Here is a 21,022-nt window from a genome sequence, read left to right as displayed (position 1 = left end):
AGCTGGCAGCTGCTTCCGGCGCTCCCTCCCTGGTGGCACCGGGGGCAGATTACCCCCCTGCCCCCCCCTTGATCCAGCCCTGAATAGCATCCCAGTACACAGAAATTACAGGTACAGTTTATCCCTTCAGAGAAATGATGCTTCACTTGATTCATGTTGATTGTCACAGGATCAGAGCCAGAATGGGCTATGAGTCAAAGGAAGAACAACTGTGTTGCATACAGAAGGCCCAGTTAGTTTAGTCTCTGGTATCTCTAGTTAAATGCTCTCCAGTTGCAGGTGTAGAGAATATCTTTTTTTTTTTTTGCCCAAGAGCTGCTGCCAGTTGGAGCTGGGTTGCTAGTGGGCCTAGAGAAAAAATGTCCTGCCTGTGTAATAATGTTTTGATGTTTGGAAATGGGCAGTTGAAACTTTTAATGGCATGGAGGCAAATAACATCACCTGCTAAGCGACTGCCCATTAAGACACTATTAAAGGAACAGGACATTTTTTTTCTCCAGGTTTGTTGGAAACCTTCGTCAGAGCAGACAGTATTGAACAAGATGGTCTGAATCAGTATAAAGCAATTTCATATATTGCCTTTGAAGAAAGGACTGCGACACATACCTTTGGAGCATACAAAGGTGACTCTACCCTCTTTACATTCTATTTCTAACCAAGTTCACTTTGAAATTGGCTGCATTGGTTTCAGTCAGATTCCTCTCTAAGTTTAGGATTGTCGTGCTAATTCCTAAAAAGAAAGTAGAGCTGCCAACTGTTTTGTTTCCCTGGTGTGGTTCCTGTGCTTTGACATCTGTAAGACAAACAGAAATTCAGATAAAGCTTTTCCTGTCACTGGTACTCATACCAGAAAAGCTTTACCTGTTGAATTTCTACATGTCAGCTTATACCATTCAGGTTCTTACTGCCCCACTGAATTATTAAACCTTTATGAATCTGCAAAATATCCCTAAAGTTCTGTCAATAATGCTGAGCTGGGGGTGGGGGTAGGGGTTGTGAGGAAAGAATCCAGTTTTTGTCATGTGACTCTAGTCTACAGTGTCACACAGCACACTTCCTGAAGAAAGTAAAGGCTTTGCCAGGTGCCTGTCTGGATTAGTTCCCTTAGAGAAAGACTCAGCAAAAAGACACATTTTACCCAGTGGTCACTTTTGTGTTCCATGCTGGGGATTTTCTGGATCTCAGGTACACAGAAAGCTTTTTTCTAGAACTGTGGAACTTTTCTTCTGCTATCAGTCTGAAGAGTGAACGACTGAGGTGAGTGTGTGGTGGTTTTGTTTACAAGTAAAATGAAAGGTACAGCATATGGGCAAGTGTTCTATGTAGGTACAGCTACATAAACCCAATTCTAAAAAGAGGGATTGGATGCTAGGGCATGCTTGAGAGTAAATAAAATAAATAAACGAGGCAGACTTTAATATTGACTCATGTATGAAGCTGATTGCGTGACTTCATACGAAGGGAAAAGCACTTTATTGAAGTCTGCTCAGAGATTAGCCAGTTCCTGTGGCTGTACCTTTACTGGGGGCTCAGCCTGCTCTTAGAGGTGCGTATTCTTCCGCCGAGGTGGGGAGATGTGCTTCCAGTAGCGGACATGAGCTGCTCTTGGAAAACCTCCGCCTGCTCTTTCCTGCACATTAAGAGTCTGTTCAAAGGACTGCTTGAAAATCTGGCAGCCCGAGTTTCAGGGCTGGGGTTGAACTTCAGCTCCCCAGGCAGATATTTTGGAAACGATCTACTTTCTTTAATTAGATTGTCTGATGTATGAACAGATCTTTCAGGACATTTTTCCCCAGTAGATAGCAACCGGCTGCTGCCCCCCCCCCCCCGCGACCCCCCCGCATTTGACTTCAAGACTGCAGCTTAAGGGAAGAGGATTTTGCTGCTGTTCTGTCTTCAACCACCCCACCACCCACTACTATTTGTCTGTATATTTCTCCAAACAGGGTAGATAATAAGTGGTGATGGGGTTCTGAAATCTTGATAACAGACCAGGAGAAAGCGTTAATGCCATTCCAAAGTGCCAGTAAAAATCAGTGTCTCTCCCCCTCCTCCCCCTTTAACAATAAAATAAATTCTGGAGATGCATTCATATTGTTTTCAGAATCTCTTCTAGTGTTTTCTGCAATGTCCCTCTCTATCCAGATCCATTCTACACAATTCTGCATTCATGAAATCCTGGGGAATGAACAGCGTTGGCTATGGCAGCTGCTACATGGAATTTATAGGGCAGGAAGCAGACAAATAGCTTCAAAGGAGGTCAGCAGGGTTCCTGTATAGAGCTTGGTTTTTAAAAAAATCTTAGCAGGTTAATCACATGAGGTAATTGATTAAGTCTGTGTACATTTACATATGTCAAAACCAATAACGTTGAAAGAAAAACCACTCTTCCTCTGTTCTGCAGATAATGCATATACATGTCGCAGTTGGCAGCGGCTCAGAAAAGGCATTCCCTCCCGTGTCTGAAAGAAGATGGGGAGGAATGCCATTTCTAAGAAAGTGCCCTGACCTCTACCCAGAAACTGACTTTAATTTTTTCTTAATTTAAATCCATCAAAAGGTTTTTAAATCAATCAAATAGGCTGATTGACTAAATATTGCAGCCTAATAGGGGATTTGGGACAGGGGCAAGAAAAAGTTGCCCCTGTAATTTCCTTTTCTACACATCTACAGGAGAGCTAGAAGCCTGGTTCTTGGCATCTGGTCTACTTAGCCCAAAGTCTGATGAACTGTTATAGGGTCTTGTGTGTGCAGCTGTTCCAAGGGGGCAGTGTGAGGATGTGCAAGCCCCCTTGAAACAGGCATCCAGAAGCACAGGAAGGGTCACCCCACCCCACACACCCCACATGGTCCTGTTTTTTGAATAGTTGCTTGATGCACATGTTCCTTGGCAGGAAACTAAAATACTTGGAGATGTTTTGCCTTCAAATACCTATTTGCTGGCCCAAAGGAGCAGTATCGGGGCCAAACAAAGGCTGCCACTGGGCAAGTGACAACCATGCAGCTTGTGTTACTCTTCCTTTTAGTTTCCAGAGTACCAAGGCTGATGAACTCTGAGACAGACCATCGGATACAATGCCTCCAGCAGATCCATAAGGTAAGGCTCCTCCCATCCTTTTTGGCTGTCTCCTGATCATTGGCAACGCAAGAGATGCCAGATCTTACCAGTGGTAGCATGGCAGGAAGTAACGGGTGTACTTCAGGTGACAAAACACCTTGAACTGGCCTTGACACCCTGTTTAAGGGCTTCTTTTAATCCCTGCTGGTGAAAGGGACAGATACCTACTTTTTTCCTGAGGGGGTGTCCCCAGTGGGGGGAGTAACTTTGGGGGGATAGTTTTCAGTGGGAAAATAGCAGGAGGGAAATGGGTAGAGAAGTCCCTGCACCTGGGTTTTCCCTTCCAGCACCACAGAGTCTGTATAAAACAGTCTCCCAAAAGGAAAGCAGAACTAGACAAATAGGACAGTTCCACGTTCAATCTGTTCCTTTCAGCTGTACTTTCTACTTTCTCCTCTTCCTTAAGATGTCTGCTTTTTATGGTTTCCAACAGTCCTGGAGGGAAATGTCCTGTCCCTTTATAGAGGCTCAATGTGTAGAAATGGGCAGTTGAAGCTTTTCATGGCATGGAGGTAAATAATATCACCTGTAACATAACAGTGATTAAAGGGACTGGCTGTTCTTTTCTCCAGGCAGTTCTCTCTATTCTCCCTCTGATCTGTCTCCAGCTTTTGTTCTTAAACTGTCACCAATTTGCCCTTTTTGTTCTCTCCCTTCACTTACTACACACGCTATAATAGCAGGAGGTAGAACTCTGCCCTATGTCTACTCCTGGGGGATAGGTGAGAAGTACAGGGCAGATAGCATCCTCTCCTGGAGCTCCTTTGAACCTTTCCAAGTGAGATCTTTGGTTGCATTAATTTATATCCCTTTTGTCGGATACCTAGGTTAGTTTATCAAAAAGATTTACATCTCGCTGCTTAACTAAACGGTTCTGGGGTTGAAACCTGGCACCCTGCAGTGAACTTTGCAAATACTTGTAATCACTTGACTAGAGGTGATCTTAGACAACAGGCAAAAGGGCAGCTGCCCTGAGCCCCATGCTGGGAGGGGCCCAAACAACCTATGCCCCTCCAAAGGACAGATGTGGGTAGAAGAACAAGAGCAGGCTCTTGCCAGCACCCATGTCTGCCCCATCTGAAATTCAGGCATCTGGCTTCTGCCAGCAGCCACTCACACACCCTGTTTGGGCCTCAAGCAGCTGGCTTCTTTGGGTGGTGGCTGTGGCTATGGCAGTACTGGACAATCCTTACTTGGCCCTGGGTTGGGGGGTGGCATTGGGATGGTAGCAATTCACTAAGACCACCTTAGTGAATTGCTACCTTGACACTTGCCTTCCAACGATTTCCGTTACAATCTTTTTGTCCTTCTCCTTGTTTAATGCTCTGCTTGGTTTTTACTTCTTGGCTATAAGGGCTTCTGCGGCTACTAAAACATTTCGCCCCTTGGTTCTCCATGCCGTCGCCACGCACCCTTGCCCGTCGAGTCCTGTGGGTATCTCGAATCAGGGCTGGCACGTTTGGGTCCGGTTTAGCCAGGTCCAGTCCCACTGCTAACAGGCTTCTGAGACCTTGATAGGCCTTCCTGGCAGAGCCAGATCATTATGACACCTCCTTTCTGCAAAGGAAAGAAAGTGGGTGATGCTGGAGGCAGCCTTCTTTGCGCACTTGCACAGCATCCTGGTCTTGCAGCTGTAAGGGAGAGCCAAGCTGTAAAACCAGGACGCCTACATTTCCCATCAAAACTTGAGGGAAGCTGACAAGTGTCCAACCTGTGTAAGGCGTCACTTGTAACTTGGCTCTGAAGAGACAGTTTGCAGGATTAGTTGCCCAGTGTATAATGTGTATGTAGACTTCTCCCCCTCTGCTGGTTAGTCCTAGTAATTGCACCAACTTGCTTAATTCTGGGTCAACCGTTTTTTATTTCCCTTCCCTTCTCCTTGATTCCACATCCTTTTAAAGGCAGCATTGTTTAGGTGCTGCCTAAGTTGATCTGCTTTCTGAGATTCAGGTTTCCAAAGAATGTAAGGGGTAGGATGTTGTTTGTTTTGCAATACTGGAATGGAGTCAGAGGAGAGAGTGATGGGTGCTACTCCTGGAATATGCCTGGCATCTGTGCAAGGGACTGAAGCGATCCAAGAGGACCTCTAAAATAACTCCTCAAAGCTCTGTTTCATTTATGCATCTCCAAGAAATGCAGCTGTGCTATTTTCCCCCAGACTTTCATCCATAATATTGAAAGAGTTGCTCTTTTGAAGTCAACTTTAAAAAATCAAACTTCCCCTTTCCCTGTGCATTGTGGTCCTGATCTGAATTGGGTTATTACATGACTGGGAATTATGTTCTGGGCGTGAAATTTCCAGAGCACATCTATTGACAGTATTGGAGCAGACATGGAGGGCACACAAGGACTTTGTAATGTGTGCTTGCATTACTGACTGCAGGCATTCTTTTGGGCTAGTGGGGAAAATAACCAATCTTCAGAGACTACTATCCCTAGCACTCTACTCATGTGTCTCTCCTGTATCCTCTGCAGGTATTTGGTAAGGCCAATGAAATCCTTGCAGGCATAAGCCGTCCGTCTGTGTGCAGTGAGGTGCTGCTATCCAAACCAGGGACTGCATATATCTTGGGTATGGAATGAATGGATTTATGCATATAATTTATGGTGAAGTCAGGGTGTCATGGTCTCTCTATCCTTTTCCTTGCACTGGGGTGTGCAATGTGTTCTCTGACTCCTCTTAGCTGGAACTTATCCTCAGGATCAGTGCATGAGGAGGTTTGGGGCAAAAGTCTAAATCCCAGTTTAAGTACAAGAGCATGATATTTTGTTTTTACGGTAGATGTGCATGGGAATGGCAGAAGCAACCCAGATGGGAGACTAGCTGGCATGACGTCTTCAGTTGCTGTTTTTATATACCATTTTATATACCCTTATATACCAGCAGCATGAGCTATGGGCAGGTTTAACCAGTAGGGCCCAATTCACCAAAAAGTTTTGCTGCATAAGCTCTGTTGTAATGAATGGGGGCTAGGGAAGAAGGCTTTTGAGACTTCACCAAGTGTGGCCTAGATGTTCTCCCACATCTATGCATTCATGAAGGCTAGACTTTTAACAAAGCAAAATGAAACTTGGTATTTCCAGGATGCTGTGCTGTTTGCCCACTGCTGTGTGCAATCTGTGAATAGATTATAATATGTATAATGCACCCTTCTAAATGTCAAAATGTTATTTATTTATTTATTTATATCTTGCTTGGAGGCTAGCACAGACTGAAGCACTCAACACATGCAGTCTGTGGCAAATCAACCTTCAAATGCATGCAGAATAGTCTTGAACAGTACCTGGCTGTTGTCTACTTTGGCCCCTTAAAAAAGTCTGCAGACCTAGGAAGAAAGGAATAGAGACTGCACCATCCAGGCAACTGCCATTCACAACTCGCCAATGGAATTGTACCTGAAGCAGAATAATACCTAATAGTATTGGGGTCTTCTAGGGTATTAAAAGCTCTTCTGTTCTGGACAACAGTAGACTTCAGGCAGATGCCAAAGGGTGATGTCTAAGGGCATGGACAACTGGGGGACACGCAACTATTTTGAAGAGCCCTGCTTGATGCTGATGTGGATTCTCTTTAATGTGCTGCAGAAATGGTGGGTGGGAGGAATACATGGTATGATGTTGGAGAAAGAATGGGTAGGGAGGTGTGAGAAGCAGTGCAAACTGTATTTCAATCTGTTGTAAATTGCTCTGTGGACCTGCAGGTTGCAACCCAATAAAGAAATGCACAAGTGCTTGCGATGGCAGAGTGGACTGCCCATTTTTACAAAATGAAGTATTCTATCTGCAACCTGAAGTGCCACAGTCCACTCAACCCCACCACGTTCTGCTGTGTGTTTGCTGCCCAGGATGCAAGGCTCTTTACTGTTTGTTCTCATATTCAGGCTTGTCTGAGGTGTACCGGGTGTCTAAACGCTTGGAAGATGGGGTAAGAGCTCAGCAGTTAGCAAATGAAATGCTGCAACATACTTTGCGAGAAGTGGACTTAGCCTGGAATAATTTACTGTCCTTTCTCGTCTTTGGTCATCCCATGCTGCAAATGCTGGTAAGATATTCCAGTCAGTGAGTGTAAATATACTATAGTAGATTTTGGTGAAGGAGGAGAGACAAGGCAAATTTGGTACTTTTTAAGCCAAACATGGGACTTGCTTTTTAAAGATCTCTGGGACAAGGACATATTCAGTTAGTGTAGTGGTTAAGAGCAGCAGGACTCTAATCTGGAGAACCGGGTTTGATTCCGCACTCATCCTCTTGAAGCCAGCTGGGTGACCTTGGGTCAGTCACAGCTTCTAGGAGCTCTCTCAGCCCCACCCACCTCACAGGGTGATGGTTGTGGGGATAATAACAACATACTTCGTAAACCATTCTGAGTGTGACATTAAGTTGTCCTGAAGGGCAGTATATAAATCAGATGTTGTTGTTATATTCAATGGGTCAAATGTTGATACATCTGCAGTATTTGTTCCCTTCTCCTCCACAAAGTTCCTAACATATCTGGACTGAAGCGAAAGGTAGAACAGCTAAAAGGGGAATGATGGTGCTTAAGCAGTCTACTTTTTGCTTGGTGGTCCTGGGAGAGTAGAAAATGGATGTGGAATGGCTGCGTGGGTTTAACAAATATGCTTTCAAGATCAGATAATCCCCATTATTTCAGTATTGCTGCCTCTCCTTCATTCCCTATACACAAGGATGCTCTGCCTTGTAAGCAACTGTTGACAGAATGAGACAGAATTTCTGTCACTCCGCAACAGAGCCCCGTGAGTCATCAAGGGCCCTTGTTTCATCCGCAAGACTCCAGTTTTAACCCTTGCCATCTTCAGTCTAAAAGGCTTTCAAGCATCAAGGCTGGTGAAGATGTTTCTCTGTCCAAGACTCTGGAGAGCTGCTGCCAGTTAGAGCAGGCAACACTGGACTGGCAGGATCAGTGGCACAAAACAGCTTCCTGTGCTCACTTGAAAGGATATAACTAAAATGTGGTGTAGCTATTTCCAGGCTCATCCCATTTCTCCAGTTCCTCCTTCAATTGGGGTGCCCTGATCTGATGACAGTTGTAATATTCCTTCTAAGTCTGAGCACACTTGGAATGCTCGGTGGAATCTCTGATGTTGTGAGCATAGTTGTTCCCCAACCTGTCTTTGGAGAGAGGAAGCACTGGAATTGAAACCTTGATAACAATGTCACTAAAATTAGTTTTGTAGGAGAAAAGGCAAGGTTTAAAAATCTTGATTTCCCCTCCTCTCCCACCCATTTTTTGCCTCTACTAATGGAACTTGAAGCTTTTGGAAGCACCAGGAGGAAGTGATACGCATCGGTCTGGTCCTAACCCGACACCTGGTCGTGTCTGTGAGGTTTGCCTAACAGAGGTGAAGCAGGAGTCAGAGGTGACTGTCACAAACACAGGGTGTTCCTTTCCTGTTGCCCCATCAAAATACTGCCTGAAGAGGTCTCATGCATGTGGTAATGGTTCTTAATGCTATCCAAGGTAGAGATGCTTTTTACTTACGTCTTTGACAGAAACCCATACCACAGTTATGATTCCAGTTGTGCCAAAACAGTACTAGAACTGACAAGGATTAGTTGGTATGTGATGGGTCCCCATCATGGGTTCAGACAGCTCAGGATGGGGCTGTGGCTCAATGGTAGAGCATCTGCTTTGCATGCACAAGGTCCCAAGTTCAGTCCCCAACCAGTTACAAGGGTCAGGTAGGTGGTGATGAGAAAGACCAGAGACCCTGGAGCTGCTGCCAGCAGAATTGACAATGCTGATTTTGATAACCCCAGGGTCTAACTCAGCAAAAGGCAGCTTCATGTGTTTATGTGTCTGATGCAGCCAGTGTCATGGAGACAAACTACACTGATGCTGTGTAATATTTTTGTGCTGCACATGTACAGAGACCTGCTGTACTATGGAGACTTCCAAAGTCATTAACCCTTCTGGTGTTCATTGCTGCCCTAACTGGGTCTTCCATAATTAAAACAATTTCCAAAATGGCCAACAGAAGTTTTGTGGGCATCCACTAAGAACAGACAGACCCACAAAGCTTTGTGCAGTGTAACGGGGAAGACTGCACTCTTTTGTGCTCTAAATACAGACTGCCTCTTGCTAGAAGTGGTGACCCTCTTGGAGTAGAAAAAAAATTGGCCGCACTTTAGACAGCACTTGTAAGCTTGCCCACTGTCTGTGCTCAGCGAGTGTACCCCAATTAATTGTTAATTTGTTTCAGCAGGTGCCGACTGGCAACTCTGATCCTGTTATATACGAGGGTAGCTATTATCACGCCAGCTGTGCCAATTTCTGGCTGAATTGTGTGGATTCCACCCTGCCAAAAGAGAAGTGACCCCTGGAAGCTTGTCTCACAAGATCCTCAGTTGAAGGAAAACAGACTTTGTAATGGCTGAGAAAGTCCCTGTGGGATCTCAAGGCCTTTGTGAAAAGCTGAACCAAATTACTAGGAAATCCACTTTGCATTGTTTGTGTTTAACAAGATAACCTTTTTTGTAAAGACAAGTTAAAAGGTACTTAATAAAGCAGATTTTTTAATCTACAGAAAGCATTTCTATTTCTTTGCAAAAGCATGAGTAGCCTTACTAGAAGGCAAGGGGAAGAATCCACTTCAAATGGCAGATACGAGTGACAGCTAAAACCGATCTGAATCCTGGGGCCCAATCCAAATCCACAGTGGGTACTCTTCCGCAGGCACCACTGACAGGAGCTCGGCAAGTGTACGATATTGCAACCAGTACTCTGAACAGTATTCTGAACAAAAGGCCATCTTTTCACATAGAGGATTTTCCCATGGGTTGTGTGCTGACCTCTAGTGGATTTTCTTTCCATTTCCTTCCATTGTCTTTTTTCCTTTTTGTAACAACAACATTCATATACCACACTTCAGGACAACTTAACGCCCACTCACAGCAGTTTACAAAGTATTATTATTATCTTCATGACAATCACCCTGTGAGGTGGGTGGGGCTGAGAGAGCTCTGAAAGAGCTGCGATTGATCCAAGGTCACCCAGCTGGCTTCAAGCAGAGGACTGGGGAATCAAACCCAGTTCTCCACATTAGAGTCCTGCTGCTCTTAACCACTACATCAAACTGGCTCCTGTGTTTTCCTTACCATGTTTTCCTCATCATTTCTCCATGCTTTCTCAAACTACCTTTGATCCAGTTTGAGAAAGTATGGACTGTGACAGCAAACAGAAAAAGAGGGCACAAGGAAATTTGGGGAGTGAGGATGCTGCAGGTTAGCATCCGCTGTGTGAAAGGACCCAGGATCTTGCTTTCCTGCTAAGGGGACTAGGTGAACACTGCGGTGGGAGGAGTATTGTTTGCTGACACACAAACCTAAACACAAATAGTCTAATAAGTTTAATTTTGCAAAATGTTACTTTAATAAAACCGAAGTTAGCCTTTGCACTAATTGGTCAGGAACAAGCTGACTTCCTGCTAAACAAGTAGGTAACATTCTGCTTGTTCAGTTTTTCTTAGACCCTTGTAAGAAAGAGGCCCTCACGCTGCCACTTCTTCATCACGTCTTCTTTTTAAAATGAAAGCTGGACATTCAAGGGAAGGGACCTGCAGTATCCCGGAGGCAGCCAGCCTCCCCCTTCCAAGCGCTGCCTATTCTTATGGCTTTGCTTTGCTGAAACACAAAAGGCATTGTCCTAAAACAAAGGTATCCAGCTTCACCAAAGGATTTCTTTCAGAGTCTGGTGTAAGCTTAATCAGATCCTTTTTTCCTCTAACGTTTGTTGTTTTTGTTTATAGAGAAAAAAAACCCTACATGGAGTATCCCCTTCTTATCAACAAATCCTCTTTTCTTGCACGGCAGCTGGCTGTCTGCTAAGCCAAGACTGAAAAGTCCCAAACTTTGTGAAGGTAGTGCTGGTGTTCGTTGTGTTGTGCTGTGTGCTCCATAACCTGCTGCCATGAGTGTGGTGCTCATTATAAAGCTATCATTTCTCTGACTTCATTTTCATAGAGATCAGGAATCATCCCCATCGGAGATTGGACCAGCGAGACGCTGGTTTTCCCAAAGAGTTTCTCCTCATACTGAATGAGTTGTCGCCAGAAGCCAATGTTTGGACGGATGATGGGACGGCAAGCCTTAACCCAGGCGTGTGCGTTTACCAGAGACATAGAATGGTACTTCATCAGGTAGGCTATGCAAAGTGCAGCTGAGCGACTGACACCTGCAGCACAGTGCACCAGGGTGCGGCCTTCGTTTAATTCCACTGTGTGAATCTTATCTGCTACGGCGTCAAAGAAGTCATAAAGGCGAGCTGTGGGGGCGTCGACTACCGGAACGTGGATGTAGTAAATGCCCGGAAAATAGGTGTTGACCACCTCCACAGAGACATTAATAACAGTGGTGATCTGGTTGGCATAGAGGAAGAGCTTGTTGTTGGCAGCTTCCCCATTGCTGATGAACAGATTATCGGTGATCCGGGACAGACCATAGGCAGACGGATGCCTGAACAGGATGGGGATGATTCCGAAGACTGTACTCATTAAGGCGAACTTCAGACATCAGCTACTACGGAGGGCATCATGATCGCTCAACTGGGAGTAGAGGTATAAAGAGGAGCCATGGTGTTATGGTCATAGAAACAAACTTGGGATTTCACTCCTACCTCATTACTGACATCATTACATTTTTCTTCCTCTCCAAAGGAAAGTTCTCTAAAATGAATTCTCTCCAATCAAATCATTTTTAAAGCTTTCCATTAAAAAAAATAATATGAAAAGTTTTAAAATGTGTTTCAAACTGCATTATTTGGGGGAAAAAACACATTGGAACTTCCAGTTTCAGATTTGAACATTTTTAGAGTTGTCAACCAGTTCAATACATTTTAGTTGATGGATAAATGGTCCTGGAAGCAATGACAAGGGAAACAGAATGTTATACAAGTGATGCATGGTATTGAGAAAGTGGATGGAGATAATTTTTTCTCTGCAGATAGAAAGAACTTAGGATAGATTTAGGATAGACAGAAGTATGTACTTTGTTACCCAATGCAGTAACACAGTTAATGTATGAGATTCACTACCACAGGATATAGTGATGCCCACTAATTTAGATGGGTTTTAAAAGAAAGGATCAGATAAATTAATGGAGGATAAGTCTATAGATAGCTAAATAGAACCTCCATGTTCTGAGGAAGTGTATCTCTAAATACCAGTAAGAAAGAGCAAGAGTCCAGTAGCATCTATAAGACTAATAAAATTTGTGGTAGGGTATGAGCTTTCATGAGCCACAGCTGAAGACGTGAGCTGTGGCTCAGGAAAGCTCATACCCTACCACAAATTTTGTTAGTCTTATAGGTGCTACTGGACTCTTGCTCTTTTCTACTGCTACAGACGGACTAACACGGCTACTCAACATCTATTTCCTGGGCATCTTGCTCTAAATACCAGGTGTTTGAGACAAGAACAGGGAGAGGCTTTGACCTCCGTTCCCTGTTTGTAAGTCTCCTGGGGCTATCCGGCTGGTTACTGTGGGAGAAACCAGATGCTAACTAGACAGCCCATTGGTCAAAACCAGCAAGGCTTTTGCCAAAACTTAACATGGGACATAGTAATTGAAAATAAAAAACATGAATACTTATAAGGTCGTAATATAAATCCCTCTCCAGCTCGGCTGCCACATACCACCCCCTACTACATCCTCTGAGCAAGCCTCTGTGTACCAGTATAACCACTGACCAAATAGTGCTGGCTTCTACTGTAGCCTTTGGACGATGATTCAGGAAGCTTTTTCTTTGAACATCATAGGCATGCTGGTCTTAGTAAAATGCCTAAGAGAAGGAAGAAACAAGTCTTGGAAATATTACATATGAAAACTCGTAATTTGTCTCATTTTACGTTTAGGTACGTCTCCCTTCCTTCTGCAACAATTTATTTCCTTTCCCATCACCCACTGGAAAGGTCTATGTTAGTGCTGTTACGTTGCCCAGAACGTAACAAATGTGGACAGTTAGTCTGGCACATTTTCTGTATGAATTGTCTACAGGAGAGTGTAAGCAATGCTGCTAAATTGCTACTAGCATTGCCTAGATCCGTGGTTCCCAAAGTGGGCAATACCGCCCCCTGGGGGGCACTGGAATGATCCAGGTGGGTGGTAGGAGCCTTGGGTGCAATTGGGGGGCATTGAATAAAAATAAGGGATCGGTGGAAGCATAAAGAAAGAAGAGTCCAGAACCTATCTAAAGCAGCCTTTCCCTGCCTTCTCCTGGTCTTCCCTGGGATCAGGGAGGGAGGGGGAGGGGGGTCCCTACAGCCAGGGATCAATCAAAAGTCGACTGACCCTGCATTAGAGGAGAAGCTGCTTTCCCAGTTGTAAGGAATGTCCCGCTCCCATTTGACTAGTGGAGAATACTTTATGATTTCGAGCTTCAAAGTGTCTTATTTACAACAACATCTTTCTTTACTATGTGCAAATTTGTCACTGCATCTTTTTATCCACTTCTTGAAGGTAGATTGCCAGGGGGGCGCTGAGTAATTTTTTTTCTGAAAAGGGGGCGGTAGGCCAAATAAGTTTGGGAACCTCTGGCCTAGATCAACATTTCCATCACTCTAGATAACATTTGTACAAGTGCAGTTCCTGCTATCTCTAACATCCGGAAGGGTGAGTGTATGATCACCAGATGCCAATAACATGTTGGTAACTAGGCAGGGTTCCAGGGGCTATGCCGCCAGCTTAGCTGAGCTTTCCTATGACAAGAAGCAGGTCACGCAGAAGGTGACTGGTTGTGACTTTTGCAACAGTGTGGAAAACCCAGGCAAGCACCCTTGCAAGGAAGTCCTTGTACCTGTCTTTTGGCTCTGAAACAGCAGGATTAGAGATTGAGGCAGAAACTGTACCTTTAAGATGTATCTCCTTGAAAGCTTGGCATGCCTCCAGGACGTTACTACAACCTGGAATCTCACAAGAAGAGCTCTGAAAAAAGAAGATACAGTGTAAGGGGAGACAGCCTAGCATCAGCATTCCCATTCTTTCCATCCTTGATTGCACGGAAGAGAGAGAATCCATAACAGTCTTGCTACAACTTCATTGGCAGTAAGGGGATCTGTGGAGCTGCTAGGGTATAATCATGTGAAACTTACATGGAGCTGACAGTCAAATCAGAGAGGATAGGTGAAGAAAAAACTGCTGCCATTCTCAAAATTACATATTGATAGCTGATAGTGTTGATAGTTGTAGTGGTTAGAGTATCAGATTAGGATCTAGGAGATCCAGATATGAACCTCCACTTTACCATGGAAGCCTGCTGGGTGTCCTTGGCTCAGTCACACACTCTCGGCCTACCCTACCTCATAGGGTTGTTGCCAGCATAACAGAGAGGAGGGGAGAATGCAGGTTTATTTATTTATGTCATTTTAGTCCACCTTTCTCACTGAGACTCAAGACGGATTACACAGTATGAGATTAGTACAATCCGTATCAAGTACATTTCCGTACGGTATCAACTACATTTCCATAAACAATGCCATATGGTAAATAGATAAAAAGTTTAAAAAGACATAGCGTTAGCAAGAATCCAATATAAAGTAGAAGAAAATACTGAAACAGAACATAATCACTTCTAGGATTGACATCAGACAACTTAAAGCACGGGTAGTACATAGGAGTACATATTTAAAGCAACAGATAATATGTAACACAACATAATGGTGAAGTCTATGGTCCCTAACTCATTAGTGAAGCATCTGAGACCCCCTCCCTACAATGCGGCCCTCCCATTTGAGTGAAAAGCCTTTTTGAATAATTCAGTTTTGCATCGTTTGTGGAAAGCCAGGAGGGTGGGGGCTCTCCTGACCTCCTCAGTTGTAATCCACTTTGCATCCCCAGTGGGGAGGGAAAGGAAAAGGGGTATAAATACAGCACAGTTTTAGTGCTCAAAGAGCATATTGACATTTGTTTATTCATTTATACCCTCCCCTCTCTCCAAAGCAGCTTACGTCATTCACCTCTCCTCTGTTTTATCCTCACAAAAACCCTGTGAGGTAGACTAGGCTGAGTGCGTGTTACTGGCTCAAGGTCATCCAGCAAGCTCTCACGGCAGGGTGAGGATTTGAACTTGGGCCTCCCAGGTTCTAGTACAGCACTCTAACCAGTACACTTCTGTCTCCCAAAAGAAATCAGAAGATTATAGTTTAATACACATTATATTCTTCATGCAGTTGGTTTTTTATGATTATGTTGTTGTGTGATATGTATTAATCGATGTTTCTTTGAAAATGTATAAAATAAAGACTTTTAAAAGAAATAGCTTAAAGAGCACTTCACATATATCATCTCTATAATGATTCATTCCTTACAACAAAGCAGAGGAGATCTGAAGCAGAGATGAAACTGGCTTATATTTTCACCTCTTAAGGAGCAACCCTAAGCAATCTACTGTGCTTAGATCTATTCAGCGAGGCTTATTCCCAGGAAAGTGTTTCAGGCTTGCTCTGTGAGTCCCTCGGCTACACTGCTGAAGTGTGATTCTGCCCCTTTTGTGTGTTCTGTTGCACAACAGTGGGGAGTCGTTGTACTAACAGGTGGTGTTGTACTAGTCCAGACTTAGCTGTGGGTTTTTACACATCAGGACACTAAAAACGCTTTGCCCTCTAAACATACACTACTGGTGTGCATGTACGAATGTTGATAAACTCAACGATCCTAAAAGAAAGGAGAGGAGGAACACGGATCAGGCCAAAGCATCATCTATCCCAGCATCATTTCTATCCCCATCACTGACCAGCCAGATGCCTCCTGGACCCAAAACGCAGGGTACAAACAATACACCATCTTGCAAGGTGTTTTGCTTCCCCAGCATCCAGTATCCTGTCTCTGTATATGCATGGAGGTTTCATTTATCATGGCTAATAGACCCGTGTGTGTGTTGGTCTGTATTACATCCCTTGACCTTTAAAGCCATATACACTCGAGATCAGATGAAGGGCTATTTGTCTGCAGAGCAGGAAGGCCAAAGCCCTTTCCCCCTTGTTTCCCCCTTCCCAAGCATCTGCTATTCAGAGGTGGTAGACTGCCTCTGAACATGGAAGATCTATTTCGCTCTCTTTGGTAATGCCTTTCCCCATCCTTCCCTCAGCCTGCTGAGATGATCTCAGGAACGTGAGGAAGACGTCTTAATGGGGGTGCATCCCCTTCTCCCCCCCCCATCCCCAGCTTTAGCACCTCTCCACCGGGGGGGGGGGCAGATCGCCCCCGAAGCCTTCTGCTCCTCCGGCCCTGCTCCCTTCTCTACGCCTTGGCGGCGGCGGCAGCAACACTCAGTCAGCAACAACAAAAAGCTGGCGGTTTCCAGGGCAACCATTGAGGCCCGAGCCCATTGTGATTCTTTCTGCCGCCTGGCGCGGCTCGGCACGGCACGGCACAGCACGGGCTGACTCGTGAGCCAGCGGGTCAGCAATGGAAGGCAGGAAGGACGAGACCCCTCGGCCTGTGGTCACTTTCTTCCAGCCCCGGTCCAGCCAGGAGCTGGTGCTGTTCAGGTTGGGGCGGAGCCGCGTTATGTGCATTTGAAATGTCTGCAATTCCCTCCAGTCTTTTTTGCACTTGCGGGCGTTTGTGCATGACAGCTGTTCAGTTCCTCCCCGTTCTTTCTTGTGGTTTTGGGTTGCAAGATATTCAGGCACTGTTTTGACCCGACCCTTGCCACTGAGCATATGCAGAATTCCTTTCACTGAAGATAGCGGGCGGGAGGGGGGGGGAGTGAGGTTGAGAAATGTTTGTTTTTTAAAAAATGTATAGACCTCCCCTCCCCCAAGACAGTTTAGAAGATTAAGGTAACTATAAAAAACGTTAAACATATAAAAAGTATCACTACAAAAATGCAGTATATTGGAATACTTGGCATTGGGAACAGGCAGTCCTGGCTGCAAAGGGAGGCAGGGGCACCCCCCATTCTAACAGGCTCTCCCCCTCCCATTCAGCTTGTTTGCAGGCCATGATGCAGCTGTGCGGAAGTTTTTACCAAAGAGCCATGTTTCTAACGTGATCATTCGTGACAATACCAGTGTTCAGCGTTTGCAGGAAATTAAGGTAAGGGTTCCCTTTGAACCTCCCCCACCCCAGGTATGCGCTTGCTGTGATGAGAAGGCAGGAGACCATCCCAGGGTCACTTTGGATTCTGTTAAAGTGGGAGTGGGAGCTCTGGTGGCTTCGTGGTGATTCGGGGCTCAGTTCAAGGCGTGCCCACCATGTCCGAAGCAATGCGCAGGGATGGGATTTCTGGCATTTTTGGCACCCCAAACAGAAGGAGAACACACCCCTTGCCACCATTACCCACTTCTGGATGGTACCTGGACACCCCAACCCCATTTCCCCAACAGGGAACATTGCTGCAGTGGGGCAAGAATCAGTATGTTAGTCTAGGTTTATCAACTTTTAGCTGTACTCACTAAATTCATATAATTCCATCTACAGCCATGGTGGCTAGTGGTATAGGTTTGGCAGTGGCTGTTAGCCAGGAGAGCTAGATGGAACCTCCATATTCAGAGGCAGTAAACCTTTGTATATTCGATGCTGGGAACAAACTGGCCATCATAAGAACATAAGCAAAGCCATGTTGGATCAGGCCAGTGGCCCATCCAGTCCAACATTCTGTCACACACAGTGGCTAGAAATCCAGTGCCATCTAAAGGACTGTCAGTGAGGCCAGGACACCAGAAGCCCTCCCACTGCCTTCCTTCCAGCACCAAGACAACAGAGCACCACCTCCCCACAAAGAGAATACCATCTATCTCCTGTGGCTAATAGCCACTGATGGACCTCTGCTCCATATATTTGTCCAGTCCCCTCTTGAAGCTGGCAATGCTTGTAGCTGCCACCACCTCCTGTGGCAACGAATTCCATGTGTTTATCACCCTTTGTGTAAAGTAGTATTTTCTTCTATCTGTTCTAACCCGACTGCTCAATAATTTCATAGAGTGCCCACGAGTTCTTGTATTGTGAGAAAGGGAGAAAAACACATCTTTCTCTACCTTCTCTAACCCGTCTCTAATCATCTTCATGTCTTGCTTGTGAATGCCTGGGAAGATCTGTCCCTTCAATGCTGGGATCAAAGAACGCTGGACTAGGGGGACTAGGGTCTGGACTAGGGTCTGATTTAAGAAGAGATTAGGATTACAGATCAATTGATTTTTCCCATACCAGTTTTTGAGAATCCCAACAAATGAGCGCAAAATCCTGTAGGAACTGTTGCTATGAAAGCAATAAGCTCCATCAGCCCTCCCTAGCTGACTTACATATGTCTTTGTTTGAGGCTAAGCTCTCATCTTCTGGGATAGGAGGTCTAATCTGGCAGTGCTTTTCTAGTGTTCACCAGATGATTTGCATGCCTTTGAGTCTTGACTTCATTCTTTTTATCCTTGTCTATTCCATGGGTGATACTATTTCCTGTGTGACTTTTTCTTAAAGCTAAGGCACTTGGACAACAGCCAAAGAAAAAACGTCAGTTACTATGAACAGGTGAAGAAGAAGTTTGTGCATGACCAACAGAACAAGATGAATCGTTGGAAGAAGCAGTATAATCGATACCAGAGAATGCTGGAGGAGATTGACCAGAGAGCCATTCAGGGAGCCATCTCAAACAATGCAGTGCTAACTGCCCAGAAGTCCTCTGTCCATGAACAGAGATCAATCCTGAAGAAAAAATAAGTACTTGTTTTGGGACGGTGTATTATGGCTGCACCTCCCACTGTGTAAATAATGGTGATCATACTCAGTTCCTCTCACTCTTTCTTGTTGGTTTCTCTCCTTAGGAAAGAGGGACTTAAAGGTAGACCAAAGCCATTGCAGCGGTCAGGTCACTCTTTTGCTGCTCTTTTGCCACTTGAATTGAGATCATTTTCATATTCAGAAAGTTTTACAGACTTTATGGTCTCCATGATCCTGCTGGCCACTGTTATTCCCTATTTGAAGCTGGTTAATAGAGGCTTTGAAAGTCTGATGTCCAAGATAAGCCCTTGGCCAAGAGGAAAATGGATCCAAGGTCTTTATCAAAGCCTGACCCACAAAACATTGGATCATGAGGAAGGTACTTTGGGACATGCACTGAAATTCTTTCCCAAGCTGTGTCTGAGTGAGGAATTACTTTTTAAAAGACGACACATTCATATCCTATCTTTAGCTGGATGTATTATGCAGCAGACATGGGCATTCAAAACAATTATTGCTATCCAGTCCCCAGAACAACTGATTTATCTTAATGTCGCTACAACTTTAACTCTAAAAACAAAAGCCACATAGATCAACCTAAAGAACTTGACATCTCATGCAAGCAGTTCTCGGAACATTTCATCAGGGGGGAGGTTAAAAAAGCAAAGGGTGGGGGATGGGCTGTGGAATCCAAATTCTTTTTAAAAAAATGTATCCTGCTTTTCTCAGCACCTGCTGCCTGAGATCATGTTTCTGTTGATGTCTGGACTGATTTTTTGGGCATAATTCTGTAACTTGAACCATTTATGTCTAATTAGTTCAGATGGCAAACATTTCATTTAGAAAGAAACTTTCTCTTGCCTGAGACACTGGAGAACCACTGATGTTTGGAGTCTGGGCTGCTAGTCAGGAGAGAGGAGCAGACGACCATGTTTTCCTTGATGCTGGGCTAAGGAGGGCTTAAATGGCTTGTCACGGCCCTTACAACCTCCTCCCAAGTGGGTTTGTTCCCATAGGTATAGCCATTTCCACAAGATATCCATTCTCCCTTCTTGCTGTGCTGTGTCTGCCTGTGCTTCCCTGTGGCCTGAAGCATGCAGGAACCCTCCTGCTTCTGGCCTCTCTGGACCACCATTGGGATGAGTGGGCATGCTCATTCCAGCCAGTGAGACCACAGCAGTGGTCACAGCAGGGCTACTAGCGGGTCTTTTGCCCTGCTTCCAGATGACTGCAAAGCGGAGGCCACAGCCTCAGTGTGCTCTGGACAATTACTTTTCAAAACGCATATGACAGACCTTATCAAAAATAATTTTATTAAATGTCATAGTACTGAGCCAGCCCTGGCTTATCTCTGACCTCTGCCCTGCCCAGACCCCCCCTCCAAATCTCCAGGAATATGGGGGGGGGTGATCAGAGGCTGCCCTTGGCAAGGAAAATGTGGGGGAAACTGCTTTTTGGATGCTCTGTTGTAACTACAAATGCCTCGGCTGTGGCAATGAATGCTACACAGAACATCGTCACTGTGTGGAAGCAGCCAAAGACTTTGTATAGCTGCTGCCAGACTAAGCAGACAATGCTGACCTTAGTAGAGCAATTGTAAGGCTCTTCCATGTGTTCATCGGAGCAGCCAGCTCCCCAAGCCAATGGAGAGTCTATTGCAGAATTTTCTGCAATGTCACATGGGATGATGCTCTGGAGCAAACTTGTGGGCTATACTAGGACATGCCTGCCCTACTATATTTCCATAGGTATGTACTGTCAAGTTGCAACGGACTTGTGGTGACCCTGGCAGGGGCTTTCAAGGCAAGTGAGAAACAACGGTGGTTAGCCATTGCCTTTCTCTCCAGATTCTTCCTTGGTGGTCCCCCATCCAAGTACCAACCCTGCTTAGCTTCCGAGATCTGGCTATATATGCCACCTTTCCTCCACCCTACTATATTTAGAGCATCCAAAAATCTTGATGAAGCCGTTCAGGAAGCATTAATGCACCTTTTTTTGGTGTTCATGGAAATAAAGCACAAGATGTGATGTTTCTGTAGTGTCTCCTTTCCCTTGCCATACATCTAAATATTTCTGTGCACTCAGGGAAGGAGAGTTCCAATTCATTTCAGTGGCAGTAAATCTGTTCCCTTGTGGGGGAAAATGGGGCTGTGACAGGAAACAGCTCTCAAATTATGGCTGAAGCTGCGTTTGAACTGTTCCAGGTGCACTCTGATATGCAGCAGATTTGTAGGG

At 45.0% G+C, this 21,022-nt stretch overlaps 3 protein-coding genes across 3 annotated transcripts; 2 read left to right on the top strand and 1 right to left on the bottom strand.

Annotated features, from left to right (window-relative positions):
* Positions 1-1,055: 1,055 nt before the first annotated feature.
* Positions 1,056-9,804, top strand: LOC129341650 (synergin gamma-like). Its single transcript, XM_054996940.1, has 6 exons — positions 1,056-1,257; positions 3,027-3,097; positions 5,594-5,690; positions 7,000-7,160; positions 8,392-8,496; positions 9,340-9,804. The coding sequence occupies exons 2-6, from the start codon at positions 3,047-3,049 to the stop codon at positions 9,451-9,453; spliced, it is 528 nt and encodes a 175-aa protein (XP_054852915.1). The 5' UTR covers positions 1,056-1,257; positions 3,027-3,046; the 3' UTR covers positions 9,454-9,804.
* A 1,257-nt stretch (positions 9,805-11,061) lies between these two features.
* On the bottom strand, positions 11,062-11,628 carry DUSP18 (dual specificity phosphatase 18). The gene has a single exon (XM_054996939.1). It carries the CDS (start codon positions 11,626-11,628, stop codon positions 11,062-11,064), a length of 567 nt encoding a protein of 188 aa, XP_054852914.1.
* A 4,909-nt stretch (positions 11,629-16,537) lies between these two features.
* On the top strand, positions 16,538-19,562 carry C13H5orf52 (chromosome 13 C5orf52 homolog). Its single transcript, XM_054997103.1, has 3 exons — positions 16,538-16,620; positions 17,062-17,170; positions 18,548-19,562. The coding sequence occupies exons 1-3, from the start codon at positions 16,538-16,540 to the stop codon at positions 18,785-18,787; spliced, it is 432 nt and encodes a 143-aa protein (XP_054853078.1). The 3' UTR covers positions 18,788-19,562.
* The last annotated feature ends 1,460 nt before the right edge of the window (positions 19,563-21,022 follow it).

This window comes from Eublepharis macularius, chromosome 13 (assembly GCF_028583425.1).
Source record: "Eublepharis macularius isolate TG4126 chromosome 13, MPM_Emac_v1.0, whole genome shotgun sequence".
Classification (NCBI taxonomy): Eukaryota; Metazoa; Chordata; class Lepidosauria; order Squamata; family Eublepharidae; genus Eublepharis; species Eublepharis macularius.
The sequence above is the reverse complement of the archived record's forward strand: the minus strand, read 5'-3'. Positions and strand labels throughout refer to the sequence as shown.

Bases quoted from the DNA above. Each gene is read 5' to 3' on its own strand.
- C13H5orf52 (XM_054997103.1), top strand. From the start codon at position 16,538: ATGGAAGGCAGGAAGGACGAGACCCCTCGGCCTGTGGTCACTTTCTTC. The intron at 16,621-17,061 runs GTTGGGGCGGAG...CCTCCCATTCAG, and splicing joins CAGGAGCTGGTGCTGTTCAG to CTTGTTTGCAGGCCATGATG. The intron at 17,171-18,547 runs GTAAGGGTTCCC...TTTTTCTTAAAG, and splicing joins AGCGTTTGCAGGAAATTAAG to CTAAGGCACTTGGACAACAG.
- LOC129341650 (XM_054996940.1), top strand. From the start codon at position 3,047: ATGAACTCTGAGACAGACCATCGGATACAATGCCTCCAGCAGATCCAT. The intron at 5,691-6,999 runs GTATGGAATGAA...TCTCATATTCAG, and splicing joins AGGGACTGCATATATCTTGG to GCTTGTCTGAGGTGTACCGG. The intron at 7,161-8,391 runs GTAAGATATTCC...TGGAACTTGAAG, and splicing joins ATCCCATGCTGCAAATGCTG to CTTTTGGAAGCACCAGGAGG.
- DUSP18 (XM_054996939.1), bottom strand. From the start codon at position 11,628: ATGAGTACAGTCTTCGGAATCATCCCCATCCTGTTCAGGCATCCGTCT.